Raw genomic sequence first — 15,072 nt, 5'->3', positions numbered from 1 at the left:
GAACGAAATCCGATTAAAGGGAAGTAGTCGCTCTAGCCATAGTAAATAATAGATGAAATACCAACCATGTATTACTTCCCTTTATATAAAACAAAACACAAACCTGAATTTCTAGGTTACTCTCATCATCAAACTCATTAACTGTGTAATCCAACGCACCCAATTCCAAATGCAAGCAACCCATGTCCAAAAAATCCTTATAAGGAAGCAAAGCTCCTTCAAAATAAACAGCTAGTTTGTAAAACAACAATCTTATAGAGTCAAACTGATAAATATGATCCAAAGAAAACAATCTTTCATAACTTAAAAGAAATAAAACAGTTCCAGAATGTGCCAGAGAAAATCTAGCAGAAAAATGTCGTTGTTGGAAGCGTGTCTTTGACAAAATAAGCACAAATCTACTTCAAGACATGAACAGACAAAGTAGCATTCGCACGGAAGAAAGCCCCCGAATAGGGCTTCACAAATGGGACTTTATGAGCAACGTAATTTCCATTGTAAGCCCCAATGTGTTATACTGATGGCTACACAAGATAGACTTGTTTGCGGAATATCCATGATATTTATCGTATAATCTCCATGGAAGTTCGTTTTTGATAATTATTAGTGATTAGTTACCCAAACAATGAGTTCGTATGTTTTATTTTTACTCCTCAGCAATTTTGAATCATTAGGCAACAGAGCGTTTGTAATTTATCAGGTGTTTATTGGGCGAATTGATTATAATAATTGCAACGTTGGTATCTCTGTGCACATACTCATTTACCTCAATAACAAATTGACCAATTTCGATAATCAATAAATATTTCTGTTCTAAAAAAACAAACCAATGCGCCAATCAAGCAATTTACAGCATGACTGGATGTCTCATTGGCCTTTCAAGAAAATGCAATGATGTATGCAGGTATGCGTACTTTTCTGACCATTTAAACTCATAAAATACCTTCTTTTCTCTTTCTTATTAGGCACTGCACTCTTGTAGAAACACATTTAAGTCATTTTAATTGACAAATAACGCAGACGTATAGTATAATACGATGGTTGATTTTGATGTAATTTGACCATATAATATTCCATGGAAGTCATCGTACAACAAATGAATAAATTCATACACATTTAGATGGCCATAAAATTGCGACTTCAAGAACTTTATATGCTAAGCAGGATGCACTGCTATTTGTCAAAACTCTTCAATCGAAGCGGGGAACGGCTATAAAATAGCACAGACATAACTTGATACGTGTAAAATATTGTCCCAAACTGGTACTTGAGCACTTGAGACTCGATATGGGCGCAGAATATTAGAGTCAAAGGAACAGTGCTTCCCTACTTAATTTCACTTAACTACAAATAGACTGAAGTCAGTCCATGGTAAGCTTTTAGTGCAAGTGTAAGAGGGACACGTGCATTAAGAGTGATTACAACGATACGAACGGGGGACAAAATAAGTCATACAAATGCTCTAGGCACCTATTGCTTTAATATACTGGGCAGTTATTACCAGAACCAACTTGGCAGCTATTGCTTAATCTCAATGCATTTGGCAGCTATTGCCAAAAAGTACTTGGCAGCTATTGTCTTAATATACTTTGTAGCTATTACTTAAATGTACTTGGGAGCAATTGACTAAATGTACTTGGCAGCTATATAGCCTAAATGTGCTTGGCAGCTAAATGCACTTGGCAGCTATGTACTAAATGAACTTGGCAGCTATTTCCTTAATGTTCTTGGTTGCTATTGCCTAAACGTACTTAGCAACTATATGGCCTAAATGCCCTTGGCAGCAATTGTTCAATGTCATTGGCAGCTTTTGCCTTAATGTACTTGGTAGCTATTGCTTCAATGTCATTGGCAGCGATTGCTTAAATGCACTTGGTAGCTATTGCCTAAATGTATTTGGCAGCTATTAATTCAATGTTTTTGGAAGCTTTTGCTTAAATGTATTTGGAAGCTATTGCTTCTACGTTATTGGCAGCTATTGTCTCAATGTACGTTGCAGCTATTGCTTCAATGTTATTGGCAGCTATTGTCTCAATGTACGTTGCAGCTATTTCTTCAACGTTGCAGCTATTGCTTCAATGTTATTGGCAGCTATTGTCTCAATGTACGTTGCAGCTATTGCTTCAATGTTATTGGCAACTATTGTCTCAATGTACGTTGCAACTATTTCTTCAATGTTATTGGCAGCTATTGTCTCAATGTACGTTGCAGCTATTGCTTCAATGTTATTGGCAACTATTGTCTCAATGTACGTTGCAGCTATTTATTCAATGTTATTGGCAACTATTGTCTCAATGTACGTTGCAGCTATTTCTTCAATGTTATTGGCAGTTATTGATTCAATGTCTTTGGCAGCTATTTCTTCAATGTTATTGGCAGCTATTGTCTCATTGTACGTTACAGCTATTGCTTCAATGTTATTACTCAGTGTACCTTGTAGCTTTATTGCCTATATGTAGTTGGCCGATATATTGTCTCAATGTACTTGGCAGCTATTGCCTTAGTGTACTTGGCAGATATATTGCCTGAAAGCGCAATGTCTTAATGCACAATAGCTTTAAAAGCCTCAAGTGTACGTATGCATATAATTTATATCAATGACAAATGTATATACTTATTTTATAGATAGGTTTAACCATAGCTATCTACGCTTTGCCCACATAAAATACATATTATGTTTCAGAAATAATGTTATTGATTGAGTCATAATATTAATTGATTGAATAACATATTTTTAATCGTATACCAATGATATTTCACAATGATCCAACAAAACATTACAACTTACAAATGCCCAGATCACCAAGCCCACATATTCAGTTTCATTCCAAAGTCTAGACGCACCTGGTCTTACATGTTCTCAATGGAATCTACGAACACAGTGCCAAGATTTTATGAATGGAGGAAGATAACGTTTTCAAACTCTGTATCATGTTTTAAAATCTTCATCATTGTGTTGAGGTATCTCGTTACCCAGTTTTGAATTCCGATAAAACTTTACTACTGTCCGTTCCCAAGACTTCCTTAGATTGGAAAGACAAAAACAATGACGAAAAGGACAGCGATGAAGACTATAATGGTGGTGGTGGTGGTGCTGCTGCTACGGCGACACTGATGACTACGACGACGACGACACTGATGACTACGACGACGACGACGACGACGACGACGACGACGGTGGTGATGATGATGATGATGATGATGATGATGATGATGATGATGATGATGATGATGATGATTATGATGATGATGAGATGATGATGATGATGATGATGATGATGATGATGATGATGATGATGATGATGATGATGATGATGATGATGATGATGATGATGATGATTCTACGGTCGACGACGACACCGACGGTTATTTCAGAAGGTTATAATCACGACCATGATTTTTTTCAGAAGCTGTCTCTTTGATTTGTAATTTTTGAATGTCACTAGCTCAAAAAGGGATTTAAATAAAATTAAATAAAATAATACTGCATACCACTTAATTCCAACGGTATTTAGGTCAAGCTGGAATTAAAATGTGGTATTTGTTTTAAAATGTCTTTAATCTTTAATCTTGTATTGCATGGTCGTCCCAGGGACTAACCATTCACATTTAAAGGCATATAATGGATGTGTCGGCATATTTTCGCATTCATTCAATAATTTCCATATTCTACTGACTTTCAAAAATAAATATGGTAAACTAAGCGATAAAGAAAATATGCATCAAGTAAATTAATATGGCCATGATTTTCATATGTATATTTTCATGGGTGTGTGTGTGTTGGGGGGGGGCGGTCCTGGGGGAACGTGTCAAACGCCCCAAGTCCCAAGTTGAGGCCCGAATCCCTTAATGTCAGACCCTGGAACCGCCCCTGTTGATAACTTCTTTTTCGGCCAAGTCCATTGAAGTAGTTGAAAGGATGTAGTTATAAGTACAAAGACATCTTGAAATTGCCTTACTAAGCATTTTTCTAAGCCGACACACAATATCAATGCTTACATAATGGTGCCCCCTTTAAGTGCTTTAGTTACCACCGAGTGTATGTGATCCTCCATGTAATTTTAATTCAAACCATTCATTGGGTTTCAATAATCCAAATTTGCATACAGTTGATACACAATAAGCCGTCAAAGATTACCATATACCCTTAAGACGAAAGTCAAGGATGTAACGGACCATTGTAATACAATTAAATCTTATTAAGAAGAAGCCATATGCATAAATCACTGAACCAGAATTATTCAAAGTTTAAAATATTTCAGATTAATACTGTTCTTACAGACTAAACTATTGTGAAACTTTTCAAGATTCCAGATAGTGGGTTATAAATATTTCACACCAAGGAGATCACGAATATGATAACACGATAGGAGTTGAAATGTGAATTAATTCCAGTACCTCCTATCAGACAAACAACATCAGGATTCACGGTGGAATCTTAAAGATTACACTTGTGATGTATGATCTGAAATTCTTGTGAAACAAGAAGTAAGAACACAAATAAGACAAGACTTGAATTGATTCCAAATTGATATTCGTAAGAATTGGGGTTCTTACATCAGGGGCTGATCCAGGATTTGACGTTAGAGTGGGCGTAACTTAGGGACACAACCTTTTGACATGCACCTCTGACTCAGAACCGAAAGTATATGGCATTCACTAATTGCATGTGTTTTTGGGGTTCTCCTTAAAAATATAAACAATTTTACCCTTTTCTACAATATTAAAATAAAAAGTAAACTTGGACGATTTTAGAGGAGGCGCGCGCTGGGTGCACCCCCCCCCCCACACACACTTTTAATATGTTAGTGCATATTAAACTGATGAGGGACAGTATTCAACTTGAGTTACTTTACTAATTTAGGTAACTCACAGGTCATAAGATATTTAACTTTAATATTTTCTGAATAACTTTATATACATCCACATAGTTTTTGTTAAAAGCATACATTTCTTTTCATTTGACTGTGCACAATTTAAGAAATCGACGATGTTATATAAAGACTGGATCTGGGCCCTGCTTCAAAAACAGATCTTAGCCGTACTTACGCCATGGAACACCCATTAAGTAACAGGTAGAATCTATACGGTAAAAGTTCTTCAAACGCAGCTTACGCCCTCTTTACGGGGTTACGCCTGGAAATTTACGATCCCATAAGCCTAACAATCTTTATAAAAACGGGGCCCTGAACTTTATTGTCTCATGTTTTGATCTTTGCTAGCTATAAAACTTGACTTCATTTGAAACACATATATTTTTAATTTCACCAAAATCTTTTAAGTGTGGCATTTCTTTACTGAAAAAAAAAACACCGAACACAGTTCGCATACCAACTTAAAATCTTTGTCTATTTTTTGCAATGTTTATATTTCCTTTATCTAATGGGTTTTATAGTTTTACATCATTGCTTTGAGAATGTCGTGCTGCTAATAAATGGCATTCGTCATTCAGATAATACTGTAACATGACATATAACCCCCCTGACCCGGCCTCACCCTAGCCATCAAAATCTGCTTAAATTATCAAATTTGTCAGACCAGGATCGAACATCTTCCAAATTTTAAACCACACCTCGTCCTGATAGGACATAATTGGATACTCCTGTAGCTTATAAAATAATTCAGACCAAAGTTTAAGTGGGCATATCAGTCACTTGTGTAACGCTTATCATGACAAAATATTGACTATGATTACATTAAGCCATTAACCTAAAATGTAGATACTCTATTTACCATGAAAATGCATACTTCTGTATAGGAGGAAATAAAGTCGTCGAGTTGAGTAAAGTTGAGTGGTATCAAAATCATGAATACTTTTTACAGACGAACCCCGTTGGCTCGAACTCACAGGGACCGGCAAAAATACCACGAGCCTCGGAAAATTCGAGCCAAGCGAGAATGCTTACATTCATTTAAAAAAATGGTACTTTATATCACGTTCGAGCCAACGAGAACATCGAGTCAAGCGAATTCGAGCCAACGGAGTTCGACTGTATGTACTTTTAACGCCGTGTTATCTCACAATGAACTTTGTTTACGTTATATTTCAGCTATAAATTTACCCATGCAATGTAATTAACTCAACTTTTGGTGTAAAAAGTAAATATTTCCTTTAGAAATTCACTCGAGTGTACAGAACCATGTTAAACGAAAATAAGATAAAATTTCTTTGTATTTTTGTAAATATAATGGTGAACTTATCGTGTTATTGAATCAAATATTCGATTAACAGTGAAAAGTATTTGTTCGGTTTCACCTTTGGAATCAACATTTGCAACGCATCAATTATTCCCAAACTGCAAATCTGGAAAGGAACGCAAACAACTGCTCAAAGGGCGAGATAATATAAATTACACTTATATAATAATTCAAAATATTTGTTCTAATATAAAAGTGCGTCTTGCGCAGGAAGAAATGACTTTACTTTACGAAGCGATAAATAAGGTGTCGAAAAAGGTATAATATTTGTTAAATAAAGACAGACAAATTAACTCTCTTATCCGATAAAAAAACGAAGCAAAGGCCAGACATGAACGTGGGATCATAAAAAGATTAAATAAAATATGATTTTTTGCCTTCTACATATAAGCGGTGGTTGTAAACAGCTCACCAGGAGCCATCATACCACACCCCATTAGCGATCAGTTCATCTACATGAACGTGTATAGTACATCGACGTAAAGAACGCGTTGCCATCGACTGAGACAAAGCAACTTTGCGGTTGCCCACACTTTTGTCGCCAACTACCGCAAATCATTGTCCCCGGCGTTATGGTTGAAATCAGTTTCATGTTGATTTATTACCGAATGTTTGTAAGTATGTTTTAAACTGTTTAAGATGTCATTTAAATTAATAATGCAGAAATAAGATTTCAATCATGCGAATTAAAAGCCTCATTTTACAAGCACTCGTTGAATGTTTTCATTTGGTAAATGACATATGTTAGACCTTGGTATATTTGATATCTTTAAAAGTACCATTTGTTATGCATTAACTACTTTAAATATAACATCAAACTAAGCAATTTAGATATCGAATGAACATATTTGCGTAATTTCAATATATTTAGGTCTTAAAATACCATTTCATGTTATAATGTATGGGTCATTACTGTCAATTCAAATATGATGAGTCAAATCAAACAAAGAAAATATGGCAGTAAATTTTGTAATTTATCAAAAAAACATAAAACGGAACTCAGGAAAAGTTCCAAACACATAGTTATTTTAAAAGTCAATGAATGGTATGAACTAATTCCGGCGCACATTGATTTTACGATAATTTAAACAAAAACGGTTAAAAGATCAAAGACAAGATGTCATATCCACATAGAAAGCAATCAAATGCTTTGAACCAGAACATTACCAAATGTCCCATTTTCGAATTTCCATGGTAAACAGAAAAGATGTTTGGAGATGACGTCACGCATTGTCATTTCCAGGTGGCAAACAAACAAATGAGCCTCAGCATTAAACGGTCCAATAGCACTAGCGGATCCAGGTAGTGGGGATGGGGTGGGGGTGGGGGTGGGGGTCCACGTTAACATACATAAACATGTTAAAATGTTCTTGGAAAGTACACCCACGCCAAAATTTTCAACCAAAGCACTATAGTACTGCATCGACTAAAACTACATTATGATTAAAAGCAGTATTGTTCATCATGGGTCATCGTAAGCATTCACATTTCCTATTACTGCAAATGAACTTAGCGTTCAGGCTCCTGTATCCATAAAATGGGATCGCCGGACAGATTTATATTGAATCATTAAAAAGGACCGCCGAAAATCCATTTAGCAGATAACAACCACAAAACTTCCACTTAGTAACTAAACAACAACCAATTTTTCATTTAGTCATTAATTTGTTTTATTAAGTGAGTAATTTAAAAGTTCATGCATGCGCGCTGGCTATTACAGGGGCGTTCGAGAGGCATTTCCCGCTGAACACTAAGATCGTTGGCTTTTATTTCTGCTCTTCAATACAATGAGTCTGTGCCGGGCAGCGCCTGGCCTGCCGTCTTAATTGCTTCAAAGACCAAAAAAAACAAAACAACATAAACTACATGTATTACATATTGGTAAACTAATTCTCCCGTTCGAAATAAATTCGATTGATTTTCCCATCAGGCGTATTGTTTACTGGATATGACACTTCCAGAAATGATTAACAATAATAAAGTCATTATGCCCTAACAAGGGTATTTGTCTATAAATCATTTGGATGAAAGAGAAAATCAATGCCATTTAACTCACTCCATTCAAATTATGTTATGCAATGGATCCATATATTCACCATTAAATATTCAAACTTGTTACTTCAGGTGCCTGAATTTATTCAGCGGAAATGTTATACAGCCATGTCGGACCGCACATTTCACAAATCACTGTGAAAAGATGATCACGTATTTCACATTGTGGACATTTGTTTCAATAACAGTTTTTAAGCCAATAATATTCACATTTGTTTACAAATGTGACCATGATCCAAGATGGTATTTTACATTATGACATTTGTTACAAATCTGAGCATGATCCCAGATTATATTTTGCATTATGTGCTCCCAGTGATGAGAACTGTATTTGTGAAATGTTATGATTTCTCACAGCTGTTCACACAGGCATGTGTGACTGTGTGCTCAACATGTACGTAGTTCTGCGCTGCCTTGTAAACTCTATGAATAAACAAGAGCGCTACGGAGCGAACGCCAACGACGCCCGTTGTTGTTGTTGCATTTCAGGCATAAATTGCTTATTATTTAAGCCATAGTTATGGTGCCTTCCTGTACATGTGTGTGTTGTCTCTAGCAACATGTTTAACCAGTTTCATTTGGATGGTTTGCGAGGTATGGCCATGTTCTTGTATAACGACGCCAAGGCCTTGACAAAAAAAAATCTTCGCCTTAAAGGGACTGTGTCACAGATTGGCACCAAAAAAAGTTTTTTCTGTAACGCATCTCAGGACAATAATCTAATAGAATGGGTTACGCTTTGATATCATAATTGTAAAAAAGGTACCAAAATCTAAAAAAAAAATGTGTCGGAGACCGGGTTCTTACCCGCGTCGCCAAAATTGAGGTCCAGCGCCTTACTAACTGAGCTACAAAGACTTATTTTTAATCGGGTGACATAATTAAGCTAATACACCTACCTCAGTAATATCACGTGACAACACCGACAAGTCAATCACGCATAAGGAATGAATTCTACCTGGTAGTCATACCCAGTAATCTTTTTTAATGGAAATATACAAAATAACTGCTAAACTTAAATAACTTGTAAACTATGTGGTACTTCAGTTAGTAAGTTTCAATACATTGTACACATAGATGCCAAGTTTATGTCAGTTTTCGACAATTTTCTTTTTTCCCCACGATATTATCATACGTGAGACAGCCCCTTTAAAAACAGACAAGCTAAAAAAACACAAACACAATCAATCCAATGTTTGTGATCATTATACAAAGCTGTTGCATTGATTCCTGTCACTGCATGATTTCTCCAAAAGCCATTTGTTATTTGACCATGAGTTCTTGGTAATTCATCGGCAATATGGGACAGACAATGGGATAAAACATTTGTTAATGCGAGGATAGCTGTGTTGGATCATATACTTCACAAACTCATTTTCACAAATTTGTGAACACAAATGTGGACAATAATTTTAACATTTGTACGATCAAACAACCTAATAGGAATGATAATACAATGAATAAAATTCACTAGTTAAACATAAATTAACCAAGAAAAGGGCCAGCAGTATGCCAAACAAAAAAACCGTCCTCAAAAACGGAGATGAGCTGAGTAACATTATTTTTGCTCCTTTCAAAATCGACGGCCTCCATCAATCTAAAATAACTTTTTTATTAATAATAATCTCAAGTCATAACGTGAAAACATATAATTCTACAAAAACCAATAACACTTATATCAGGATAATATTCTTTTTCCGTGCAAAAAATCAAGGTAAATCTGCATGAGAGTTGTTTTTATCTCGTGCATAATCAATTATGAGGAAAAAATAGATAGCAGTGACTCAATGCTTAATGATAAAACGTCAGCAGAACATAACAACCATCAATAAAGATTCTGAGATCTTCCATATGTCAGCTTTACATTTTGAGAAGAAAATATACATGGCATTAAAGTGACTGCCTAAACGCTTATCAGCACATGAGTTACGCAAGCCAATAAGCAATTTAGAAGGAGGTGTAATTGCTGTTGTGTATACAAGATACTGAAAAAAAGAAAATTGGCATTTAAACCCGTGAATATAAAAAACGTTGATGAACATCAACCAAAAACATTAAAGATTAATTGAAATTTGACAGATGTGTCTATTAAACAGATTTTTAATGGATCATGAGGAAAGACAAAGAAACGTAGATATTTATAATTGACATAGGTATAAAAAACATGGCGTGGATGTCAGACTTGTGAGGTCAAAGTAATTAAGAAAAGAAAATATATTTCTTTCCCGAAATTGCAATTTCAAAAATGTTAAAAGCTTAACTAAACATGCCAAAGAAAACAAGCAACAACTATTTCAGGAAAACCTTATCCAGTACAAAGATAGTTTGCGTGTCTCTGGAGGTATCATTAGTATCTAGAACTAGAGCCAACGACAGTTTGTCGTTAATATAGCCAAGCAGTTGATATAAACATAACACAATGAAACTGAACTCCTTCTTGACATGATTTTTTTAATATACTAAGACAGCACTTTGGGAAAAGAGCCGCCGCTTTCTAAACATCAGAACACGAATCTTTGATACGTCCGAATTTAACTTGCATCAAACTACATGTATTTTCATGGTTAATTGGCATCAGTTCTATACGTAAGAATATCAATAAGAAATTAGTTACAATGAATGGACCATGACTATCCCAGACTTGTCATCTTTTGGCACTGGAGAGCTCCAGACGATGAATCAGCAAATTATTCCTATTTCTGTGGAGGTCCCATGAGTTATTGGGAGATTATAATTGCACCTCGCATGAGTTTCCCGTGCCTCGCTCACTCAGCTGTTTTGTAAACTATAGTTCACGGATGTGGAAGTGTTATTCCGGTAATAAATGCTGTCTTTGTTTTCCATACATGTCAGGAAACCGTCTGGATATTCCTGAACGATATTTTCAAGGTCAAATCATGCAGGAAAAGAAGTTGGCAAAAGTCGACTTGAAGTATTTTCGTATTTTTTTCCAATTTCAAGTTTCTTGTCTGAAAACACTACTAACTTCATAAGCACATCTTCAAGGCCGCAATTATCTTGCAGAAAAAGAGGATCTCTGCCAAAAATTGCTTTTGGAAGCACTGAAGATATTAATAAAATTGATAACGATCTCATTCATGCTATTGAAGTTCTATGTCTGACACGAATGCATGAATAATACGACAATATAATTGAGTATTTTGGTGCAACTGCCGCAGACGAAAATAGCCCACTGAACAAAATGCATATTTATAGCAGAAAGGTAAAGAATACTGCAGTTTAATTTGATTTATTTTAGCTCGATTGTGACAAAAGTTGATAGCGTAAAGAATAACCAGTGACGGTTTCCATTTTGAGAAGCCATGAGAAAGTTCATTAGTGGAGCTCGAACCAAAGGTCTCTTGAGTGAGAGGCGGACACTTATTCCACTAGACATCATGTCCTTTACTCGATGTAAGAGGCATCCTGGAAAGAGACCCTGTGGTGGTTGAACCCAGATTTTCTTGAGTGGGAGGCGGACTACCATACCACAAGACCACTCTCTTACTCATTATATGAGGCATCCAGGAATAAGCCAGTGGTGGTCATTGGACGCAGATTTACATTGGTGTGGGGCTGTCACCTATAATACCACTCTCACCCTTATCCATTAAAGGAGGCATCCAAGAGCCCCTGGTTGTGATTTAACCTAGATTGTTTTGGGTAATAGGCGCACACCTATACCACTTGATCAGTATATCCCTGACACTTTTTTGATGCAACTGCTACATAATTATACATAACGTCATACAGAAACGTGCTGAACAAGATGCACATATAGCAGTTCCGTAAAAGTAAACTTAAGACACTTATCAAAGGTACTGAATTTCTTAGCATAAATTGGATGACTAAATACTGAATGAAAAGAAGAAAAAAATTCTAACAGCATTATCTGCCATCAAAAGCAAGAATGCACTGAAGAAGATATCGCACAGATAGGGGTCAACGAAATTAGGTACAGCAGTAAATGAGTACATGTTCTGTAGTCTCCCAAACTGCATGCATGTAGCTTTATGATGTGTATTTCCGGTAATTGAGACCGACATATCCGAGGTATCCGCTGGACGCTTGAATTCCAGTGGTCAAGATCTGTATCAGACTCATTCGGACGCTCATTAATCACATTACCCCCTCCTTTACCCGAACTGACAAGGCCAATATAGAAAATATTATTATTGTTGGTATGAATGAACATTTTGGCAATAAAAACAGAAACCAGAGAAAAGCAATACAAGAGAATGAATATTAGTGATAGCAAATCGGAAAAGAAGTATTCTTTTAAAAAAAGGGGAATAAAAAACACTGTTCCCAGTTGTTTAGGGTTAAGCGGTGCAACCACCTGGACATCCACGATAGCATTAACCGCTTAATACAATACTTTTTCAAGTTCAAATTAAACCGACGTTATTGAAGTAACATATTTAAAATGCAATTATAAAATCATATTTAAAGCATGGTATGGAATACGTTTTATAATGCTAGTCAAATTGCATTAAAGGCTGAACACGTTTCAATTAAGTGTCATATTTAACCATTGCATCTGTCACTTTAAACATTACCTATTGCCAAATTAACAATCATGGTTTTAATTTTCATATCCCCAAAACTTGCATACTTGAGTAAATAAACAAACACGCACTCAATGATAACATGATCCATTGAGATTGAAAGGTGAGATACTATTTACCTTTAATGGATTATACAAGGACGGGTGAAACCTCACAAGGAGACATAGATGTATTAAATATCATCATAGTGTTCGAAACTATATTTTGTACATTTGGATGGCAGTATTTGTCAAATCTGCCCTACATGTATGTTGCTAAATCAGCAGTCAGTCATTATTGATTTAAATCTGGTAAATCGGTTTATTTGAACAGAGGCTGGTTCAATAGACAAAATATAATCTTAAACACTAAGCTGATTAAAGGAGTATTAATATGCATTTACTAAATAAATGAGCAAGCTGTATGGGACACTCCATGCCCATTTAGACATGGCTAAACAATATAGGTTTGTACTGACGCAGTCGCATAGCCATTTATCTAACAATCTTTCGGTCTACATTATATTGTGTAAACTACCTACTAGCTGGGCCACTAACTGCTCATATTTATTGCTTCATCTGATTAAAATCATGAACGACTTACTGCTGATTCACTGAACTAAATGTGTTGAAATTCTTGAAATATATAAATATTAAAAATAATGCCTACTCATTCGACAAAGTATAATGTAGACCATTAATTTTGATAAATGCATGCAAATAACGTTCTACCATTACACAACTGTGAACATTCAGGCATTTCAGATTTGTTCTAAAGAATACCAGACTCCTCATATTACTAGAAATTGTCCCTTTGTTACGAAAATTTGACTATTAAGATGACAGTAGTGCGTAGGTCAGTCTATTTTAAGTTAATTTTCGGAAGTCTAGTCCGCCAAACTGTCAAATATGGAAAGAAATATGCTTGTTTACATTGTGGGCTGAATTGCAGCAAAACAGTAAAATGATCAAATGATGTATTTAGTCATTTCGCACACAATTTCAGTCAAAAGTTAATTTATTCATTCCTCAGTATTTGCAAGTTTTTATTTTGTAGCGTCACAAGCGATGATACCAGCAACAGTAGCATTTATCAGCTGATATGAAGAATGTCTTATCACGAACTATCATCAAATTCAACACGGTGCATGCAATTGATTACTGGTATTTGTTGATAAATGCTGATATAATCTAACAATCCACATCAGGTGTAGGGTAATAACGTTCATTATTACCTTCTTCACTTGATAACATGCGTGCAGTATCGTTATCACCCTCACACGCGATTTAAGGTTCTAACCATACCTGTTATGAACGTCACAAAAGTATATTACCAAAATTTCTTGGGGATGATCCCCATGGCCAGTATTCAAAAAATGACATAATCTTTATCCTTAGACATGCCCAGTGATTCCATACAGCCTATTGGTCAGCTTAATTTGTGTACAGGCCAATCAAAAGGCTTAATTTATAATCTTAAATTTAAGTTCAATCTAAGTTGCTTATTGAATACGATCCCTGACAGACCTTTTTGAACACGATTAGAACCCGTACAAAATTGGTTGCGGGAAGGGGGGTGTTCATGGGGGTGGGGTGTTTGTGGGGGTGGTGGGCGGAGTCATGGCCCGAATGTACTGATCATAGTAATGTCTCGACGATAAATCCTTTTCCATTAAATTCTCTTATAAATCACGTGATATATGAGAAAACGTACGCATATACAGTATGGATATATGGCTGCAATCGTCACTTCAGAAATGAGGAAATGCAAGAATTGAACTTCGATATCAAAGTTATGCTGACTCTGAATGAGTGGTTCACACGTATCACCTTGTATTGAAATGATGTTTTCAAGGATATTTTTCATAAAAACAACAACACCCAAACGCTGTAAAAGCAGCAATGTGCTCATCCGTGTTTTTTTTAGCAGCAAAAAGTTGTGCTCATCCGTGTTTTATTTATCAGCAAAAAGTTGCGCACATCCGTGTTCTTTTTCAGCAGCATAAAGTTGAAAACTTGTATCAAGGCGAAAACCATTACAGCATTTCCCCCAAAAGAAAAAAAAATCATTGATTTGTTATTGTTATTTCATTAGACATGCTCGCAGACGCGGCTTAAATAGCTATTGAAAGACAGGTCAATAACTTGACGAGAAATTCGGAGAAATTACCAGCAAGTGAGACAAAAGAGATATTTCAATTATCACTTCTATCATTTGATGCCAAAACATTTCATGTTTGAAGGTTTCTGCCTCATGCAGTTAATGGCGTTGCGAA

General features: G+C 35.7%; 1 protein-coding gene across 2 annotated transcripts in view; it reads right to left on the bottom strand.

Moving 5' to 3' along the window:
- Positions 1 to 15,072, bottom strand: part of LOC128231728 (proteoglycan 4-like) — a 39,695-nt gene that overhangs the window by 17,274 nt on the left and 7,349 nt on the right. Inside the window, exon 1 of one of the 2 annotated variants that reach the window (XM_052944863.1) lies at positions 104 to 254. The exons of the other annotated variant lie outside the window; for it this stretch is intronic. Coding sequence (XP_052800823.1) covers positions 104 to 184 — 81 coding nt within the window. The 5' untranslated portion in view covers positions 185 to 254. Of the gene's footprint in view, positions 1 to 103; positions 255 to 15,072 lie in introns of those variants that run through there. 2 annotated transcript variants of the gene reach the window in all.

Source organism: Mya arenaria, chromosome 4 (genome assembly GCF_026914265.1).
Source record: "Mya arenaria isolate MELC-2E11 chromosome 4, ASM2691426v1".
Lineage (NCBI taxonomy): Eukaryota > Metazoa > Mollusca > Bivalvia > Myida > Myidae > Mya > Mya arenaria.
This window is presented reverse-complemented; position numbering and strand designations above follow the sequence as displayed.